Below are 20,381 nucleotides of genomic sequence, written 5' to 3'. Positions count from 1 at the left end.
GGAGGTTTAGTTTCTTTTGTATGAATTTAAGGGACTTCCCAACATTTTGGGAAATACTGAGAAATCCTGTTGGGGATACTCGGAAGAAAGCCTTGAGATTGTTCCATACTGCCCATTTCGCTGAACATGTGTAGGGGATCCTTGTCGGAACTGGCTTTCCTCGCCCCCTATTTAGATTATCCCATATATTAATGCATAGAAAAATAAGGTTTGGAAAGATTGAATGGTAATCTTTGAGTAATAGGATTCTGGTCATTCAAACATTTTCTTATCTATTATTTCTAGTCCATCCTCAAACACACAATAAAATGTACCTTTTCTCTGTTAAAGTACTATAATTAGAAATAGGCTAATTTTAGTGTCTATTTGATATTCGGATAATAGTTTGTGATTTTCAGTAAGGGAGAATAATTTTTGAGAGTGTTTGGAAAGACAGACCCTTCTTCACCCCCCTGTCCGGGCCCCGCCCCCCCTGGGAGGGACAACCTTGATTCAGGAGAATATATTCACTTTTTGCTTGTATTTATTTCAGTGGAATCATGATTGTGTTTTACCTATACTCTAAAGAAATATTTAGAAGGATCTTAAAAGTTGCGTTTTTCATTTTGGCTCATGTCAGGTTTTGCTATCAAGGAACCTATGTTTTAGGCAATCAGCCACATATCCCAGATTTTTCTAAAAGTTAAGTAACCCTATCATTTTGGTGCACATTAGATTTAGTATGTAAAAGAAACACAGGAAACTTAATAGCTTCTCTTCAAATACACAAAGGACAGACAATATGTTTGAAAAAAAAAATCTTGATCATTGTGCCATATGTGAGGCACTGTGAAAAAAGGTAAGTTTCTAGAGGCTGGGCCCTATTTACATAAATATCCGTTTTAGTTACATAAAAGATCACCATCAATGATGAACAAAAAGATGGCTGGGTTACGTTTCAGATCCTTTGTCTCTCTTGCAGGAATCTGTGCCACCCAAATTGTTTGATCCAGTGAATGTGCAAGGAAAGGTCTCTGAGGCCCCCGTCTGCTGACTGCATGACAAACTCTAAAGGAAATGCCAGTCGTGATGGCCCGGGACCTGGAGGAAACAGCATCATCCTCAGAGGATGAGGAGGTGGTAAGCCAGGAGTAAGTAATAGCAAGCCTGCTTTTGACCCTTTGCCTTCAGGTTGGAAGATAGTTCTCTTTTATTTTACTCCTAGCTTCTTTTATCCATATCCTTCCTTTGGTGTTATCTGACTCTGGTTTTAGTCTCCATACATGGTCTAATTTGGGATCTTTTGGGGATGACCATTAGCTGTCTGAAATGAGATAAGGCTCTGTTTCCGGCCTCATGAGTGAAGATCGGCCCTAGATGGTACAGGTAGTAGCTCTTAGTCAACTCTTGATCAGAGCTCCTAACATAGGAGATTTTGAAATTTTTAGATATGGAACAAAAGCAGGTCTCCCAACACTGTGACATTGGTTATTTTCTCCAAAGCCTTTAGGATGATAGAGTGATGATAATAATAAGTTATTTGAGGAAGTGTGGGACAGGCCTTTAGGATTCTGAGGCGTGTGCTGTCTATTGAGACACATGGCTTTCTCAAGCTCTTTTAGATAAGAATTAAGTTTCTTCATTGCTGGATTCTCACAAGAATATAAATGAAGATAGTGTTAAGTGTAGCTGCTATAGGTGATGGTAAGAGCTTTAACTGCCATATCCCATTTAACAATAACATCTGAAGACGTTATTATTCCCACGTAGTTAAGCTCAGTCCCACACATATCAAAGAACTTCCTTGGGATGCATAGAGATTAAATGATAGGTTGAGATTTAGACCTAGATTTCCATGATTTTGCAACTCTTAGATATTTTGTCTCCTTTAATATTATTACATGACACAGAGCAAAGAGAGAATCTGGCTTAAAGATATGATTAGTTTTTAAGGTTCTGTGTAAGTCCACTAGGATTCATGTGCTATGTCATCTGAAAAGTGGGGATAGTATGTGCCAGGCTGAATCAAGTAGAATAGTTAGTTCAGTCGCTCAGTCGTGTCCGACTCTTTGCGACCCCATGAATCGCAGCATGCCAGGCCTCCCTGTCCATCACCAACTCCCGGAGGTCACTCAGACTCACGTCCATTGAGTCAGTGATGCCATCCAGCCATCTCATCCTCTGTCATCCCCTTCTCCTCCTGCCCCCAATCCCTCCCAGCATCAGAGTCTTTTCCAATGAGTCAACTCTTCGCATGAGGTGGCCAGAGTATTGGAGTTTCAGCTTCAGCATCATTCCCTCCAAAGAAATCCCAGGGCTGATCTCCTTCAGAATGGACTGGTTGGATCTCCTTGCAGTCCAAGGGACTCTCAAGAGTCTTCTCCAGCACCACAGTTGAAAAGCATCAATTCTTCGGTACTCAGCTTTCTTCACAGTCCAATTCTCACATCCATACATGACCACTGGAAAAACCATAGCCTTGACTAGATGGACCTTTGTTGTAAAGTGCCATACAAGTGTTAAGGCATTATTCCTGCAGGATTTAATATTGATTTTAAAGCATATTTCTTATACTACAGCAGAAGCTTATATTATTTAATTAGAAAAAATTATTGAAGCATTAGTAAAGCTTTGGGGAAAGGCTTTTCATCACTGTTAGGTCATAGAAAATAATAAGAGATTTGTTGTTATTAATGTATTTGGGTCATTCTCATTCAGGATAATTAAATGGATAATTTCCTCTGGGCACTTTGCCTTTTTGTGACTTTTTCTGTGTGCTTCTTCTTAGCCATTTCTCCACATTTTTAACTTCTGCAGGCATCCGTCTTTCTGATTCAAGATCTTCTTTTACTTCATGACTGTCCTTTTTATTAGTGGGCTTATAGGTTGGACCCAACAAGTATTAGATTGAATTGTATGAAATTGCTATTTAGGTAAGTCAAACACAGTCAAAATATTGAGAACTTTAGATGACTCAACATAATTCCATTTTATTTTAGATGACTCAAACTAATTTTATTTTAGTAGGTACTCAATAAATACTTGCTGCCTGAATGACTAACTTAATGAATGAATATATGGCATATTTGTTATTTTATTTAGCAAGATCATGCATTTACAAGGTAAAACCTAAATTTTATTTTCTAAAGACAGTGACATGAGGACTGTTTTTAGTTTGCATAAGCTCCCCGTCCTTGGGTTGTGTCTAATTAACACTTGTAAGTGCAGGATACAAAGGCACATCATAGATACCTAGACCACCACTGTGAGCCTTCGCCATTTGGTAACTGAATGATTGCTTGAGGGTAGAAGCTTGCCAGACTGTGGTCCATCCTCATTATACCGGATGAGAAGACTGTAGTCACAGGGGATCTAGTGGCAATTTTAGGAACTGCCATAACTTGGAAGTAGTGATAAATATCAATGTTATTTTCAGATGTCTGCAACAACTGTCATACGGTACAAAAAATCTGTCATTTCAGATGGAGTCGAAGGGGCAGGTAACGCTAGTAGTACTGTGGTTTGTTGCCTGTATTCACAATTGAGAAGTGCTAAACTTCTAGTAGAAGTTAGTGAAAATACAGGTGTAATCCCACCCGACCTCACCCCAGTTCATATTGATGGACGTTTGCTCCTCTTACTTTTAAACTCCTACTGTTGAGTTTTGGTTGTTAATGTTCCATCAGCTCATGTCTATGAAACACTTGTTTTATACTTTAGGAATCTTAAAGTCAATCTTGTTCACACTTGGAGGAACAGGCTTACATTTCTAAAGGTTTGGAAGTTCGCAGGTCTTAAATCATCTAGAATGTTGACTTGCTCCCAAGATGTCTCTCCATGGACATCTGCTAGATCTGCTCAGATCCCCGGGCTGTATTAAAGTATTCATGCTTTGCAATCCTGGACATTAGAGCTAGAAACTGTCCAGGCATCCTTGTTTTGCATGACATTCTTTGCAATAGTAAATGTAAAAGGGCTCTTTTTCTATATTTTCCTTGGGGATCCCAAATTATAAATTTATACATATAAATGTGGAAATGTTCATTTGATATATAGGTTCTTTAATCTGTAAAAAATACCTAACTCTGATTGTAAAAGCTGGCTTTACATCAGTTAAAAAGATCTTCAACAAATGATGGGCTTCCCTCATAGCTCAGCTGGTAAAGAATCTGCCTGCAATGCGGGAGACCTGGATTTGATCCCTGGGTTGGGAAGATCCCCTGGAGAAGGGAAAGGCTACGCAGTCCAATATTCTGGCCTGGAGAATTCCATGGACTGTATAGTCCTTGAGGTCACAAAGACACGGACATGACTGAGCAACTTTCATTTTCAACAAATGATTATACAACGAGTGCTACAGTTCAGAGAAATGTATCTCTGTGGGCTGCAGGAGCTGGGGAAGGCTCCAGGGAGGTGGTGAGATGAGCTGGGCTGTAGAGAGTGGGATTAGGTGAACAGAGAAAGTGGGAAAAGCGTTTCCAGCATAGACATTGGGATGAATGAGGCTTAGAGGCTTTGATTTATGTAGGCTGGATCCCAAGAGTGAATAATATTTGTTCCTCATGAAATAACTGTTTAAAAACCAAAATGTTCTTAGGCTTTCAATAAAGTAAGCCATAAAACTAGTCTACTTTGGTTACTAATCCAAGTTTTTTGTTCTTTCATGTCTGTAAAAGCGTAATTTCTTAATATGTCCTGGTTTCTGGTGTAAATGAATATTTAACGTCCCAGTTTTCAGTTTCCTAATCATTTTGAATCTTTTCCCTTTGTTGCCAACTGGTGGGAACATGCTTTTAGTGACAATGCAGCGCCTGCGTTAAGTATTTTTAGGTTGACCTTACTGAATTAGCAATTCATCTTCTACCTGTTTTCTCTTTTCAGAGGTTGTAAATGAAAAGATTCTCTGTCGGGGATGTGGCTTTCTACAGATAGTATGATTCAGGCCTTGGCTCTTGTCAGCTGTGTGTGCTTATTGTGTTCCTGACTCTTGTCAAACATTTTTACCTTTTATCAGTAATGTATCATTTGTAGGTGCTAAAGCACACTGGTGCCAGTTTGCAGCTAGAGGTGGATTGACAAGGAACTTTAGTCAGTTTCCAGAGTTTCTATCTAAAGCTTGATAGCTTAACCTGCTTATTTTTTCCTCTATCCTCTGACTTAGATGTGTAGTGGGGAAAAAAAATGTTGAAAGGGGTCGTAGGAATTATCTGGTCCCTTTTACAGGTGTTTAAGATGGTACTGTGCTTAGTCGCTCAGTCGTGTCTTACTCTTCATGACCCCATGGACTGTAGTCCACCAGATTCCTCCGTCCATGGGATTCTCCAGACAAGAATACTGGAGTGGGTTGCCATTTCCTTCTCCAGGGGATCTTCGCAACCCAGGGATCAAACTCAGGTCTCCCACATTGCAGGCGGACTCTTCACCATCTGAGCCACCAGGGATGTCCATTAAGAGGGAAAAGAAAGCAAATCACACACAGACACAGACACAAATCCTTCTTGTCCCCTGTAAACACCATTTCTCTCAAATGGGCACTGTCACCCAAGTCAAATTGCAGGAACATTAAACATCCACTTTCCATTTCTAGAAAACAGGGAATGGACTGGGTGTAGTGGTCTCTGCTTTCTTCACTAAACCTCTTGGCAACTCACCCTAAGTGTGAAGCTGCCTCACTTCTGAGAATGGTAGCCTGGCAACCTATACATTCAAAGCATGGATCTGTTTAAACCTGTGTTGGGAGAGTCTAACTTGGCCCTGAGGTTGGTGGTATGGCTTTTTTAAGGGGTGTGGTCATGTGAGTTTTTGAGAGCAGCCTGAATCTTTGGATTAATGATAATAAATAAGTGGATCTTATTCCATATAAGATATTGATTAATTTTAATTCCTCAGGGGTTCAGTTTAAGATGTTTATGCAAAATATCACTGAAATGGGATTATGGGGATGGAGAGTGGAAAGAACACAGACCCTTGGGTCCGATGCCTGTTCCCTTGCATAACCAGCTGTATGACTCTGAGGAAATTACATAACCTCTCGGAGACACCTTTTCTTCGATTCAAAGTACTGGCAAGAGGATTAAATGAGATAATTTGACAGCTCTTGGTGTAATTCTTGACACATAAGAGGGATCCAGGTCATTTCTTTCCTTTCCTACCTCCCTGCACTAAGGCAGTTGAAGATTTTTCTAATCTGTGAATACATTTGAGATTGATTTAACAGAGATTTCTGGAAGATAAGAGAAAGTTAGACGTCTTCTTCTGGAAGAAAATACTGTTCCATTTAGGATAGGCTTGCTTTCAAACATATAGTCTTAATTGGAATACTTGTATTACTCTAGGTTTCCTGGCTCAGACTGTTAGGATGGGTCCTCAAATTGGCTTAAAAAGGGACTATAGGGTGTAAAAGGGGTATGTCAGTTATTGTGATTATTTTAGTTTTTGGTTAAGATCCTTATCTGTGCCAGGGACTAGGACATAAATTGCCCTAAATAATAAAGGGAGTGTGTCAGCTCATATTTAGGAAAGCCCTGGTTCTGTACCTGCACGCTTGCCACTCGGGGTCTCATTTCTCTCATTCTCTCAGTCAGGCTCCCCCTGACTTTCTCCTCTGCTCACAGCTCCAGACTCTCCTTCCAAGGTCGAACAGTGACGATTGCACTTCCAGACCTCATTCTCTTACACCATCAGGGGAGGAGGCCATCTCTCTGCAGCTGCTTCAGAAGAGAAAGAAAGTGTCCCTCTCCTGGAGGGTCATACATGTCTCCCAACACACTGTCTCCAGCTGCTCCATGCCGTCACCCCTGAGCCAGTAACTATAACCAGGGTGTGGAAAACCCTGCTTGGCTGAAGTCAACCAAGGCCTGTCCCTGCCCCAGGGGTGGAGTTCCTCTGGAAGATACCACGTGATTGAGAATGGGAGAGAAATGGTTTCCCGTAAGACTTTTGGAATGCTTGTTCCAGAAGAAGGGGAAAGTTGCTAAGCAGCTGACCCCGGTGATCTGCTTCAATTGTTAATTTAGATTTTGAGCTGTGAATTAATAAAGCCTTCTCTTACGGTTGTAGAGATCATCCATGTATCATGTGGACTGGAGGCTGCAGGAGAATTCCGGTTTTGGTATTCCATGCTGAGGCTATTCTGACAAAGGACAACAATATTCGAGTAATTGGAGGTAGGTATGATTTTCCCCAGAGAAGGCAGGGCTGGTCGTGGCCCTGATAACCTCACCTTGAAGAAAGTGATAACCACATTTAGACAGGGAAGGGGCCTTGGTCAGGAGAAGATTCTCATGATGTTTTATACTTGAAAGGATTATTTACGATTCCTTAAATCGTTTTCTACATATTAAATTTTTTTCCTTGTTTTTTTGTTTTTAGAGTTATGTGTACAAGTGTTTGTTTATGTTTTTTTGTTTTTAGAGATCATTAACATACAGCACTGTAGAAGGTTTAAGGTGTGTGGCATGGTGATTTAACTTACATGTATCGTGAAATGATTAACACAAAAAGTTTAGTGATAATTGTTTTCTTTAATTATGGTAAAATACACATAACAAAATTATTGTTTTCATCGTTTCAGTGGACAGCTCAGCGGCATTTGGTACATTCATAGTATTGTGCCGCCATCATCATTTTCTAATTCGAGAACATTTTCATCTAAAAGTAAACCCAGTATCCACTGAACAGTCATTCTACAACCCCCTCATGCCAGCTCCTGGAAAGCACTGGTTTTTCTGCCTCCATGCCGTTACCTAATCTGGATATTTCTTGTAAATGGTCTCATACAACATGTAGCCTCTTGTGTATGGCATCTTACACTTAGCATAATATTTTCAGGGTTCATCCATGTTGTAGCATATATCAGTACTTCATTCTTTTTGTGGCTGAATAATATTCCGTGGCATGTTGACAGACGTGCCACATTTTGTTTATCCATTCATCAGTTGATGGATAAATATGAAAGTAAAAGTTGCTCAGTTGTGTCCAGCTCTTTGCGACCCTGTGGACTATACGGTCCATGGAATTCTCCAGACCAGAATACTAGCGTGGGTAACCTTTCCCTTCTCCAGGGGATCTTCCCAACCCAGGGATCAAACCCAGGACTCCTACATTGCAAGTGGGTTCTTTACCAGCTGAGCCACAAGGGAAGCCCAAATAATATTCCATTGTACAGATATACCACATTTTTTAAATCTATTCATCAGTTGACAGATAAATGTTTCCCTCTTTTGACTCTTGTAAATAGTGCTACTGTGAACATTCACGTACAATCTTTTGTTTGCTTTCAGTTCTCTAGGGTATGTACCTAGGAATAGAATTGCTATGTTGTATGGTAATTCTGTGATTAACTTATTAAGGAACTGCCAAAGGATTTTTCAGAGTGACTGTACAATTCTACATTCCCACCAGCAACATATGAGAGTTGCAGTTTCTCCATATCCTCACTAACATTTATTTTGTTTTTTAGAATATAGCTATACTAACTGGTGTGAAGTGGTATCTTATTGTGTTTATGATTTACATTTCCCTATTACTGTCATTGAGCATCTTTTCATGCCCTTTGGCCATTTACATATGTTCTTTGGAGAATTGTCTATCAAGGTTTTTGCCTATTTTTTAACTGGCTTGCTTGTCTTTTTGTTGTTCAGTTGTAAGAGTCCTTTACACATTCTGGATACTAGAACCTTATCAGAAAAATGATTTCCAAATATTTTTTCCTGTTCTGTAGTTTGTCTTTTCATGCTCTTGATAGTTTTCTTTCGTGGCAAATTTTTTTCATTTTGATGATGTTTAATTTATCTACTTTTTCTTCTATTGCTTATACTTTTGGTGTCGTTTCTAAGAAATCATTGCCTAACCCAAAGTCATGATCCCTATGCTTTCTTCTAAGAGGTTTGTAGTTTAAGCTCTTACGTTTAGAGCTAAGCAGTCTTTGGATGCGTTTTGAGTTAACTTTTTTACATACTGTGAGATAAGGGTCCAACCTTCATTCTTTTACATATAGATAATCCCCCGCATGGGTAGTTGAAGTGACTGTTCTTTCCTTGTTGAATAATCTTGGGACTATTGTTGAAAATCAATTGACTATTGAACGTATGGGTTTATTTCTGGACTCTCAATATTCTGTCATTCTGTATGTTTATCCTTATACCAGTGCTGTATTATTTTTTTGACTGTATCTTTGAGCTAAGTTTTGAAACTGGGAAATGTGAGTCCTCTGAGTTTGTTCTTTTTTTTTTAAGTTTTTTTTTTTTTGCTATTCAGGGTCCATTGCAATTCCATATGAATTTGGGATGAGCTTTTTCATTTCTGCAAGAAAGGCTGTTCAGATTTTGGTAGGGAGTACATTGAATCTGTAAATTGCTGTTGGAAGTGTTGCCATCTTACGTTTAAGTCTTCTAGTCTATGAGCATGGGATGTCTTCCTATTTATTTAGGTCTTCTTTAGTTTCTTTAGCAATGTTTTGCAGTTTTCAGTGTGCAAGTCTTATAGCTCCTTGGTTAACATTATTTCTCAGTATTTTATTCTTTCTGATGCTCTTATAAATGGAATTGTTTTCTTAATTTCATTTTTGAGTTGTTCATTGTCAGTGTGTAAAATACTATGAATGTTTGTATACTGATCTTATGCTGAACTCATTTATTAGCTCTGATAGTGTGTGTGTGTGTGTGTATTCCTTAGGATTATTTCTATGTAAGATCATGTGATCAGTAAATGGAGATTTATCAATCCCTCCCTCCCTCCCTCCTTCCCTCCCTTCCTTACCTGGCTAGAACTTCCAGTACAGTGTTGAATAGAAGTGATGAAAATGGGCATCTTTGTCTTAATCCTAATCTTAGGGGGAAAGCGTTCAGTCTTTCACCATTCAGTCTGATGTTAGCTCCAGGGTTTCATAAATGCCCTCTATCATGTTGAGGAAGTTCTCTTCTATTCCTTAGTTGAGTGTTTTCATCATACAGCACTATTGGATTTTGTCAAATGCCTTTTCTACATCAGTCAAGATGATTCTATGTCTTTTTTCCTTCATTTTATGAATGTAGTATGTTATGTTGATTGACTTTTGTATACCAAACCAGCCTTACATTCCTGAGCTAAATCTCACTTGGGCATGGTATATAGTCCTTTTAATATGCTGCTGGATTTGGTTTGCTAGTATTTTATTGAGGATGTTTGCATCTCTATTCATAAGGAATATTGTTTTCTGGTTTTCTCTTAATGCCTTTGTCTAGCTTTGGTGTCAGGGTAATGCTGGGCTCACAGAATGGGCTCCTTCCTCCTCTTTGAAAGAGTTTGAAAAATATTGGCTTTAAATGGACTTCCCTGATTGGTAAAGAGTTCTAGTTGGTAAAGAATCTACCTGCAATGAAGGAGACCTGGGTTCGATCCGTGGGTTGGGAAGATCCCCTGGAGAAGGAAATGGCAACCCACTCCATTATTCTTGCCTGGAGAATCCTGTGGACGGAGGAGCCTGGCGGGCTGCAGTCCGTGGGGTTGCACGAGTTGGGCACGACTGAGCGACTACATCACCACCACGGCTCTTTAAATATTTGATAGAGCTCACCAGCGAGGCATTTAGTCCTGGGCTTCTCTTTGTTGACAGATTTTGGATCACTGGTTCAGCCTCTACGTGTCTATTCCGTTTCTTATTGGGTCTGTTTTGGTAATCTGTGTGTTTCTCTGGGCTTTTTGCACATTTTATTTAGTTTATATAATTTTGTTTGTATATAGTTGTTTTAGTGTTCTTTTATAATCTTTTTTATTTCTGTGATACAGTAGTAATATCCACACCTTCATTTCTGATTTTAGTGATTTGAATCTTTTTTTTTAATGTCATTCTGACTAAAAGTTTGTCCACTTTGAGAGTCATTTTAAAGAGTTAGCTTTTTATTTTGCTTATTTTTGCTATTGTTTTTCTATGCTTGTTGTTTGTTGTTTAGTCGCTAAGTCATGTCCGACTCTTTGCTACCCCATGGACTGTAACATGCCAGGCTCCCTGTCCTTCACTGTCTCCTGAAGTTTGTTCAGAGTCATGTTCAATTAATCATTGAGTCAGTGATGCTATTTAACCATCTTATCCTCTGCCACCCCCTTCTCCTTTTGCATTCAATCTTTCCCAACTTCAGGGTCTTTCCCAATCAATCAGCTCTTTGTATTGGGCAGCCAAAGTATTAGAGCTTCAGCTTCAGCATCAGTCCTTCCAATGAATATTCAGGATTGATTTCCTTTATGATTGACTGGTTTGATCTCTGTAGTCCAAGGGACTCTCAAAAGAGTCTGCTCCAGCACCACAACTAGAAAGCATCAGTTCTTTGGCACTCAACCTTCTTTATGGTCGAACTCTCACATCCTTACATGACTACAAGAAAAACTATAGTCTTCATTTCATTTACCTTCACTCATCTTTGATTTTAAGCAGTGCTCTGAATCCTGGCATTAGCCTGTAGCTGTCTGCAAAGGTCACATCCCATGCATCTGAACTTTTGTTGTGTGATATAGTGGAAAGCATCTTTACATGGGTTCTGAGTCAATACTTCAGATCCCAGCCTTGGCATTTACTAGCTGTGAATCTTGTGCAATCACTTACATTCTCTTAATCCATTTCATTAGTAAAATGGAGATAATGGCTACCTTGCAGGCATTGTGAGAATGAGATCACGTTATGTTTAGCACACAGTAGGCACTCAAAATTTGTGCTGCTTACTCGACTTGTTGAACAAGATCTACTCTACTCTGAGATGACTTTAAGGTCTATCCTTGCCCCACAGTAAGCCAGAGTTCAGAGGAGGATTAGCACCTGCTTCTGGGGTTTGAATTTTCCTCCCTCCCCAAGGGTCCTGGTGTTCTAATCCCTTCAGCGAGTTCCTAGGTTACCACTTAAAGGCATGGGATTCATTCATGTTCACAGAAGTTGAAGTCACTGAAGATTTACTAACATTTGCTGAGAATCTCTCTCTCAATATGGTTAGAGTCAAAACATCAAAGGTGGGTTAAAAACAGCAGAAGTAAATAATCCTTCCCTCAAACATGTTTCTTTTTGGTTTGCTTGTCACCGTATTCTGTGGCAATAGGCAGACCCTTCTTTTCTAGAATACATAACATTTATTGGATATTAGCATCCATCAGTGTAATCATACTATTATTCAAGCAGTCACAATTTTCTAGAGCCTATAAGTTTTTAAATTTTTTTCCTGGGTTTTAAAAAAAACCACTAAACTTGTTTTGTCAAACCTTGTTTTTGAATTTTCTATATATTCCCAGTTCCTTGAGGTTTAATAGTTTTCTTCACCTTCCTTTATGAAAAGACCAATTTGAATGAGTTTTATTATTTGCTTCCTGAGATTTCTGGGTTGTTAAACACTCTTGGTCTGTTGGTGTTTTTTTTTTTCCCTCTGTCTTAAAATATAGCTGACATAGATCTGCTCAGATCATAATCCTGGGTTAAATCCCCTTGAGAAGTGTATCTGGGGCATTAGTTATCTTCTGTTGATCTTAGAGTGTGAGAGTCCAACCTTGTTTTTTCTGTTATTAAATGTTTCATTGAATTCACTGTTAATATTTTTCATACAATAAGATTTCATATGCTTTATTTATGAAATATTCCAGGAATATGTTTTTACTCACCATATCCATGGTTTTTCAAAATTACATGCTTTGAATATTTAAATGGAATTGCATTTTAGAGGCAACGGATATTTTCACTTTAAAGTAATCTTTTCCTGGAATGAAGCATTTTATGTTTTGCCCCTGAATGTGTCAGTTTCATCAGTTTGCATTTATATAGACTAGCGCTGTCCAACAGAAATACAGTGCAATTCTTCAGTAGCTTTATTTTTTTTTAAAAAAAGCAGAAATAGGTGGAATTAACTTTAATGATATATTTTATTTAATCCAAAATATCATTTTCACATTTGCTCAGTATAAAAAAATTGTGACGATATTTTACATCCAGTGTGTATTTCGCACTTTTAGTACATCTCCATGTGGTGCAGAGTTTTCATTGGAAGCATTTGGTCTGCGTTTAGATTTCATAAATGTTATAGTTTGAAATTATAGTAAATTCCTATGCTCACGTTGTTCCAAACAAGTTTTCCAACTTGTACTGAGGCCAAATTGAGTATGAGTTTCAAAATTAAAAATCAATTAAAGTTAAATAAGATGAAAAATTCAGTTCCTTTGTCATACTAGTCACCCTTCAGGTGCTCAAGTTACACGTGGCTAGTGACTGCCATAGTCAGCAGGACAGGGCAGGACTGAGTTTTCTGACAGGGAGGCAAAAATACACTGTGTTGCCATTGAAAAGGTTATTCTTGAATTTTAAAGTAATTTTTTTAAAAAGTTAGTTTTATCTTCCTTCTAGTCCCACAAAGTCCTTAGAGCAAGTCGCTACTCTCTAGGTGCTTCTGTGCTGGACGTTAGATGATAGGTTCCTTGTTTGTGTTTTCTGTGCTACAGTTAGTTCTGGAACTTCCCAGGGGTCCTAGTACTTCAGATTGTCTTTTGGGATGCATGTGAGTGGTTGACGAGACAGTTCTACAGTCTCATAGTAGAATTGATGTGATGTGTGTTAAAGTCTTAGGTGTTGGATATTTGGCAGTTTGCTCGCCCTGCCTCTTGTTTTTATATGGAAGAAAACATGGCTGAGGTCGTTTTGACTTGAGCAGTTGGTTAGATTCAGTTTAGAGTTGCAGTTCTCCACTGGATTCTGTCTGGGGAGAGGGAGCCCAGGCGTACCAGGTATTGCTTATTTATTTATTTATTTTCGGCTGCACTGGGTCTTTACTGCTGCTTGGGCTTTCTCTGGTTGCAGTGAGTGGGGGCTGCTCTCTAGTTGCGGTGTGCGGGCTTCTCATTGCGGTGGCTTCTTTTGTTGCAGAGCACGGGCTCTAGGCGATGGGCTTCATAGTTGTGATTCATGGCTTTAGTTGTTCTGTGGGATCTTCCTGGACCAGGGATCGAACTGATGTTCCCTGCATTGCAAGGCAGACTCTTAACCATTGGGCCACCAAGGAAGCCCCAGATATTTCAGAAGAAGCCCAAGTGTATGACTTACTATGTATCCTGTGTATCAGTATATATATTTGTAGCTATTTTGCAGTGTACCTTTTTTTTTTTCACTATACAAAATTTTTTCCTATGTATCAGCAAACTTTTTTCTTTTTCTTTTTTTTGGCTGCACCTTGTGGTTTGTGGGATCTTAGTTTCCCAACCAGGGATTGAACACAGCAGTGAAAGTGTCAAGTTCTAGCTGCTGGACTGTCAGGAAATTCCCTTATCAGCAAGCTTTCTTATTCTGAAAGCTCAATATGTGTTAACTGATTCAATGCTTTTAGCTACCCTGTGAGATAAGTCCCTTTGTTATTAACCTCATTTTATAGGTGAGGAAATTCAGCATAGTGAAATTAAATAACTTATTTAAGATGACAGGCAGGAAGTAGCAGAGCTAGAAGTTGAACCTTGGCAGTTTGACTCCAGAGATACAGTTTTCCATACACCTTACTGATCATCTTCCCTGTGGCCTGGGGCAGGCACTGTAGAGCTGGCAGAAAATCGGGTGCAGTCCTGGTTCCCAGCAGTTGATGTGTGCTTAGTCACCCAGTCGTGTCCAACTCTTGCAACCCAATGGACTGTAGCCCGCCAGGCTCCTTTGTCCATGGGGATTTTCCAGGCCAGGATACTGGAGTGGGTAGCATTTCCCTTCTCCAGGAGACCTTCCCATTTTCCTAACCCAGGGATCAAACCCAGGTCTCCCACATTGCAGGTGATTCTTTACCATCTGAACCACCGAGGAAGCCCAAGAATACTGGAGTGGGTAGCCTAACCCTTCTCCAGGGGATCTTCCCGACCCAGGAACCGAACCAGGGTCTCCTGCATTGCAGGCAGATTCTGAGGCTTGGGCTTTTTACACGCAAAACTGAGGATGTCAGTGATCAGTTACTATAATGAAAAAGACCTGGTTTTATTTCATTTTCCTGAACATTTTATTTTTAAAAATAAAATCTCCCACGTTATGAGAACAGTACAGTGAATTCATGTGTACTGTTTCCCTAGCTTCACAGTTATTAACATTATTATTAACATTTTGTCATCTTTGCTTCTCCCTCTCTTTCTGTCTCTGAACCATTTGAGAATTAGTTCAAGTACATCACGCCTAAATACCTTATTCAACAAGTTTATCCTCAGAACAAGGGATCCTCTCTATAAGCAGAGTACATTGATAACCCTCAGGAAATCTGCCATTGCTGAAACCCTCTTGTCTAATACATAGTCTCTGCCCAGATTTCCTTATTGTTCCAATTTTGTCCTTTATCTTGGTCCCCCACTCCCAATTGAGTATCCAATCAGAGGTTGCATTTAGTTGTCATATTTCTTTAGTCTCCTTCGTTATCTACATCCATTTAGTGGATTTTTTTTTTTTTTTTTTGTCTTTCATAGCATGGGCATTTTTAAAGATTCCAGACTAGGTGCTTTGTGGATGTCCTTAAGTTTGGGCTTGTTAGATTGATTTCGCATATTTAGATTCAGGTTAAAAAAAGTTGAAAAAATTTTCAGGACTATCACTTAACGAAGCCATGTGTCACTCAGTGTATCACATTAGGAAGCATATAGCATCATTTTATTGCATTATTAGTGATGACAAGTTAAATCGTTTGGTTAGATAGTGTTTACCAGATTGCTTCATTCTAAAGGTACTCTTGTCTCTTGCATTCTCTGTAGTGATGTTTTGAGATGTCTGAATAACCTATTCTCCACTAGCCTCTCACTCATTGGTGTTCATTGATTTTTGTCTGAATCACTTACTATTACAGTTTTTGTAAAATAGTGATTTTATATTGCAGTTTGTCCTTCTACATTTGTTAGCTGGCTTCTCTGTAAAGACGAGCTTTCCCTTCCATGTAGACAGGATAATAATCTTCCAAAGATGTCTACTTCCTAATCCCCAGAACCTGTGAAAATGTTACCTGACTTAGCAAAGGGGAATTGAGGTCATAGAAGGAATTAAAGTTGCTAATCAGCTAACCCTTAAGATAAGGAGATTCTTCAAGTGGGCCCAGTGTAATTACAAGATAGGCATGGAATGCAGTGTGAGAAAGGACCAGGCCTGCCATTGCTGGCTCTGATAACAGAAGAAAGGGACAACCAGCCAGAGAATAGGGGCAGTCTCCAGAAGCTGGAAGAAGAAAGGAGATGGATCCCACCCAGAGCCAGTAGAAAGGAACGCAGCCCTGCCCATGCCTTGACGACACTTGTATTGGATTTCTACCCTAGAAAACTAGTATAGCTTTCTCACCTTTTTATCAGTGTGGATTCATGGGTGGTTTTCTTTTTTATAAGTGAGTTAAAAATCTATTTCTGTCAATATTCATTCTTATATTCCAGTTGCCTCAAATTTGGCTTTGGGGAGCCCTTTCAAGACCCTGTGGCATGTTCTCAGTCCTGTGACTGTCCTCTTTCTTGGCATAGCAGTATATTCCACGCTTACCTTGTGCTTTCCTTCCCCAACTTGAAACCAGGACACAAACTCCAAAAAAACTTTTTAAATTTACTGTGATCATTGTATCTCCAAAAACTGAATATGTGCCCTGGATTAAGCTATGTCACAATCTTAACAAATATACAAAATTGACCAAAACAGTATGAGTAAATTAAAATTTCAATAAGTAATAAACATAAAGTAGAAAAAATAGAAATGCATTTCTTAATATGTGAATTGTTCATTTACAAAATTAGTTGGATTGTTTATCCATAGTTGAATATTACTTATTGCTAGAGTGAAACAGTTCAGCTGATTCCTCTTCGTATTGATCATTTTTATAGAGGTAAGCTCTAGGAAACCTTAGAACACACACTCTAGAGCATTGCACTGTGCTGTTTCTTATATTATACTTCCCACTGCTTTTCTCATAACAATATTGTAAAGACAATAGTGATTGACCATTAGGAAAACTCCGTACCTGGGCTCTACAAGTTTGCTGCGGGAATGAGAAGTATGGGGTGTCTGGCCTTATGGTTCCAGTCCTCCTGTGTCTGCTTGGCACGGTGTTCCTGCTAGGGCTGGGCAAGTGGCAGCAGGGATTTATGAATGTTTTCACATAAAGTTATAAAAAGAAATGCTTATCTTTGACTCTCGAGGCTAAATTTTGTTCCAGAGCCTGTTCATATGTTTCTGTATTATACTCACTCAGAAATTGTTCAGTGTGCAGTTCTTTTAAAAAAATCTTTCTGCCAAATTCTTAGCTAACAATTTATAGTGATGTGTAGAAAGAGATTGAATACAATGGGCCAGGGGAAATGTTAGTCTTTCGAGGTATATAGAAGCCTCGCACGATTACAGACATTCCTCTTAGCCAGGGGTCACAAGTGCAGAGTGCTCTCTGGGGCCTGGCAGATGAGTGAGGCAGGCCAAGTGGTGAAGGTGCTGACCCCGGACAGCGAGGGTCTGTACTGAGGAGCACGTGCCTGTCTCTGCTTGACTGTTGCCTTGCCAAAGGGTGAGCCCAGGGTTGCCAGGGTAAGTCCAGAAATCTATATTTTTATATGAATTCCTCCGATTGCAAAAGATTAGAAATTTATTTTTTTTTTAATTTTTAAAAATATTTTAAATTCATTTATTTGGCTGCGCAGGGTCTTAGTTGTGGTACACGGAATCTTCCATCTTTGTTGCGGCATGCGGGATCTATTACAGCTCTCTGACTAGAGATCAAACCCAGGTCTCCTGCATTGGTGGTGTGGAGTCTTAGCCACTGGATCACTGGGGAAGTCCTTCAATTTTATTTATTATTTTAACATATAATTTTTTTTTTTTTTGGCTGTGCTGGGTCTTCTTGCTGCACAGGTTTTCCTCTAGCTGGGGTGAGTGGAGGCTACTCCCTAATAGCAGTGTGCAGGCTTCTCATTGGGGTGAATTCTCTTGTTGCCAAGCATGAGTTCTGGGCCATGAGGGTTTCAGTAGCTGTGGCACAAGAGGCTCAGTGGTTGAGGCTCCCAGGCTCTAGAGTCAGGCTTCATAGTTGTGGCGCACGGGCTTAGTGGCTCTGCGGCGGCATGTGGGACCTTCCGGATCAGAGGTGGAACCTGGGTCTTCTGCATTGACAGGCAGATCCTTTATCCCTGAGCCACCAGGGAAGCCACCGTCAATTTTTTTTTAAAGCACAATGAGGAACAAACAAGCCAGGTCTGCAGATTGGTTTCGGTCCGCACATCACCAGTTTATCATATCTCTGGTCTAAGATATGCTGGTGATCAGAATTGTTGCACATGGGGCTATCTAGAGCAGGGCTTCCTAGCCTTTTTTTGGTGTAGTGAGTGGTGTCGGCAGTATGGGGAAGCCTGTGGGTCTCTTCTCAGACTAACGTCTTTTAGGTGTATTTTAAAAATACACAAGACTACAAAGAAAATAAATTGCATTGAAATATAGTCTCAGAATATTTTTCAAAACCAAGTTTGTGATATGTATGCTTTTTATTAGTGTGCTAAATAACATGACTTAGTGGTAGGTCTGTTAACTCTATTAATTCTTAAATACTGTGAGAATAAGGAATTCTTTGGGGGGCTGTGCCTTACTGATTGCAAGTATCTCAGTTCTCCAACCAAGGACTGAGCCCAGGCCACCGCAGTGAAAACCTACAGTCCTAACCACTGGGCCACCAAGGAACTCCTGAGAATAAGGGGTTTAACTCTAAGATAACTGAACAACTGTAAAAGAATCTTAGAGTACTTGCTGTCTATGGGTGGCAGGGTCACAGGCACTGCTAGTACCATTCTGCTTTGTTGCTCACATTCCTGATTGAAGGTACTGTTAAATTGCAACTAGAAATTACTGAAAACAAGGATGTCATTTCTCCCCCCACCTCCACCCCATGTTTTGTGAAGCTCCATGAACCTCAGGTTCTCTGGTTAAGATCTGCTTGTTCCAAAATAATCCACTTATTAGTAGCATAAGGGTAGCAGTATAATGTTATTTTGTGTAATTACAGCAGCCACCATATTACTGTTTATCTCTTTTATTCCTTTCTCCACAGTTAACTTTCCTGTTATTGAACTTGATTCTGTTTTTCTTTAGAACGTTATCACTTGTCTTACAAGATTGTACGAACAGACAGTCGCCTGGTACGCAGCATTCTGACAGCCCATGGATTTCATGAAGTAAGCTCATTTTCATTACCTTACCTGATTTGCTCAAAGGCTGAAAATCCCAGCTACCTAACCGACTATGATTTAACAAGGCTAGCTCTAGAAAGTACATGGGACCCCTACTTAGAGATGATGTAGAATTTGTACTGACTTTCTGAGTGGCTTTACTGTGAAATACATGGAAAACATTTCCACAAGATTGTGTGGGTTTGTTTTTTTTTTTAACTTTTTTTCCTTGCTATATTTTTAGGCATGGGCTAGAGGCAGAGCTATCCATAAGGAATTGTCTAATACTCAGTTAAAGCTCTTTGATTTCAAGCAACAGAAACAGACTCTGCCTAACTTAAACCAGAAAGGAAAGGAATTTGTAACAAAGATGTGCACAGAGTGGCTAGCAGAATCAGAGGAACAGCTGAAAAAGCAAGCCTTTGAAAGGGAGACTGCAATAGCCCCAGGGATCTGGCAACAGAAGTCTTCAGGACCACCTTTGCTGCTGTGGAATGATTTGACTCTATTCATTGTCCTTGTGCCTTTCTCCACTCAAGAACTGCATTCTGGAAATGGAATGATTGGACTAGCTTGAGTCAAGGGTCCACTCCTTGGGGGAAAGGAGGGGTGGGTGATTGGCAGGTTCTTTAAAACCTGAGGAGTATGTTATTCCCAAAGAAAATTGGGAAAATGGGGATGTTGGTATCAATAGGGACAGGTAAAAATGCTGGACAGACTTCCATTGTAGATATTTTGAAACAATTGATAAAAGTCTAGTTGCTCACTTCTTATCTTAGGTTAAGATGTGAAGTAGATATTTTGAGGAAGTTCTGATACCAGTTTATATCCTGTCTTTGTTGATCTTTTATCTCCAGGCCTTAAAGTGGTACCTGCTGAATCAGAGGCAGAGGGTACATAATTGTTGAATGAATGAACAAATGAATTCTAGTGAATGAATGAATTCGAGTTGGTATACGGTTTTAGATCTGATATCACTTTGTACTCAGCATCTGCAAGGACAGTCTGATACGGGAGTCCTCATCTCTCACTTTGATATGTAAAAATATTAAGAGGTATCATGGACTTCTATAAAAGAGTTAATTCTACTCTTTGCAGGTAGTACTTGCCCATCTCTCACAGTTCTTTCAACTTGCTTATCCCCGTGTTCTTACACCCAGCTTTTTTGTCTTACTAGGCTCAGATCCTAATGGGCCCACCCCCATGAGTGCTCTGTGGGTGAATAATCTCTATGGCTTTTTCTTCCATTTTTCTTCCAGGGGCTGTCTCTG

The 20,381-nt window shown here is 39.6% G+C and overlaps 1 protein-coding gene across 13 annotated transcripts in view; it reads left to right on the top strand.

Moving 5' to 3' along the window:
• The window catches only part of TTLL5 (tubulin tyrosine ligase like 5), a 308,459-nt gene that overhangs the window by 701 nt on the left and 287,377 nt on the right, over positions 1-20,381 (top strand). For all 13 annotated transcript variants that reach the window (XM_040226042.1, XM_040226046.1, XM_040226045.1 and 10 more), the window contains exons 2-4: positions 962-1,130; positions 7,039-7,145; positions 19,034-19,116. In XM_040226042.1, coding sequence (XP_040081976.1) covers positions 1,057-1,130; positions 7,039-7,145; positions 19,034-19,116 — 264 coding nt within the window. In that variant the 5' untranslated portion in view covers positions 962-1,056. The remainder of the gene's footprint in view (positions 1-961; positions 1,131-7,038; positions 7,146-19,033; positions 19,117-20,381) is intronic.

The sequence above is a fragment of the Oryx dammah genome, unplaced genomic scaffold (assembly GCF_014754425.2).
Source record: "Oryx dammah isolate SB20612 unplaced genomic scaffold, SCBI_Odam_1.1 HiC_scaffold_26, whole genome shotgun sequence".
Taxonomy (NCBI): domain Eukaryota; kingdom Metazoa; phylum Chordata; class Mammalia; order Artiodactyla; family Bovidae; genus Oryx; species Oryx dammah.
The sequence above is the reverse complement of the archived record's forward strand: the minus strand, read 5'-3'. Positions and strand labels throughout refer to the sequence as shown.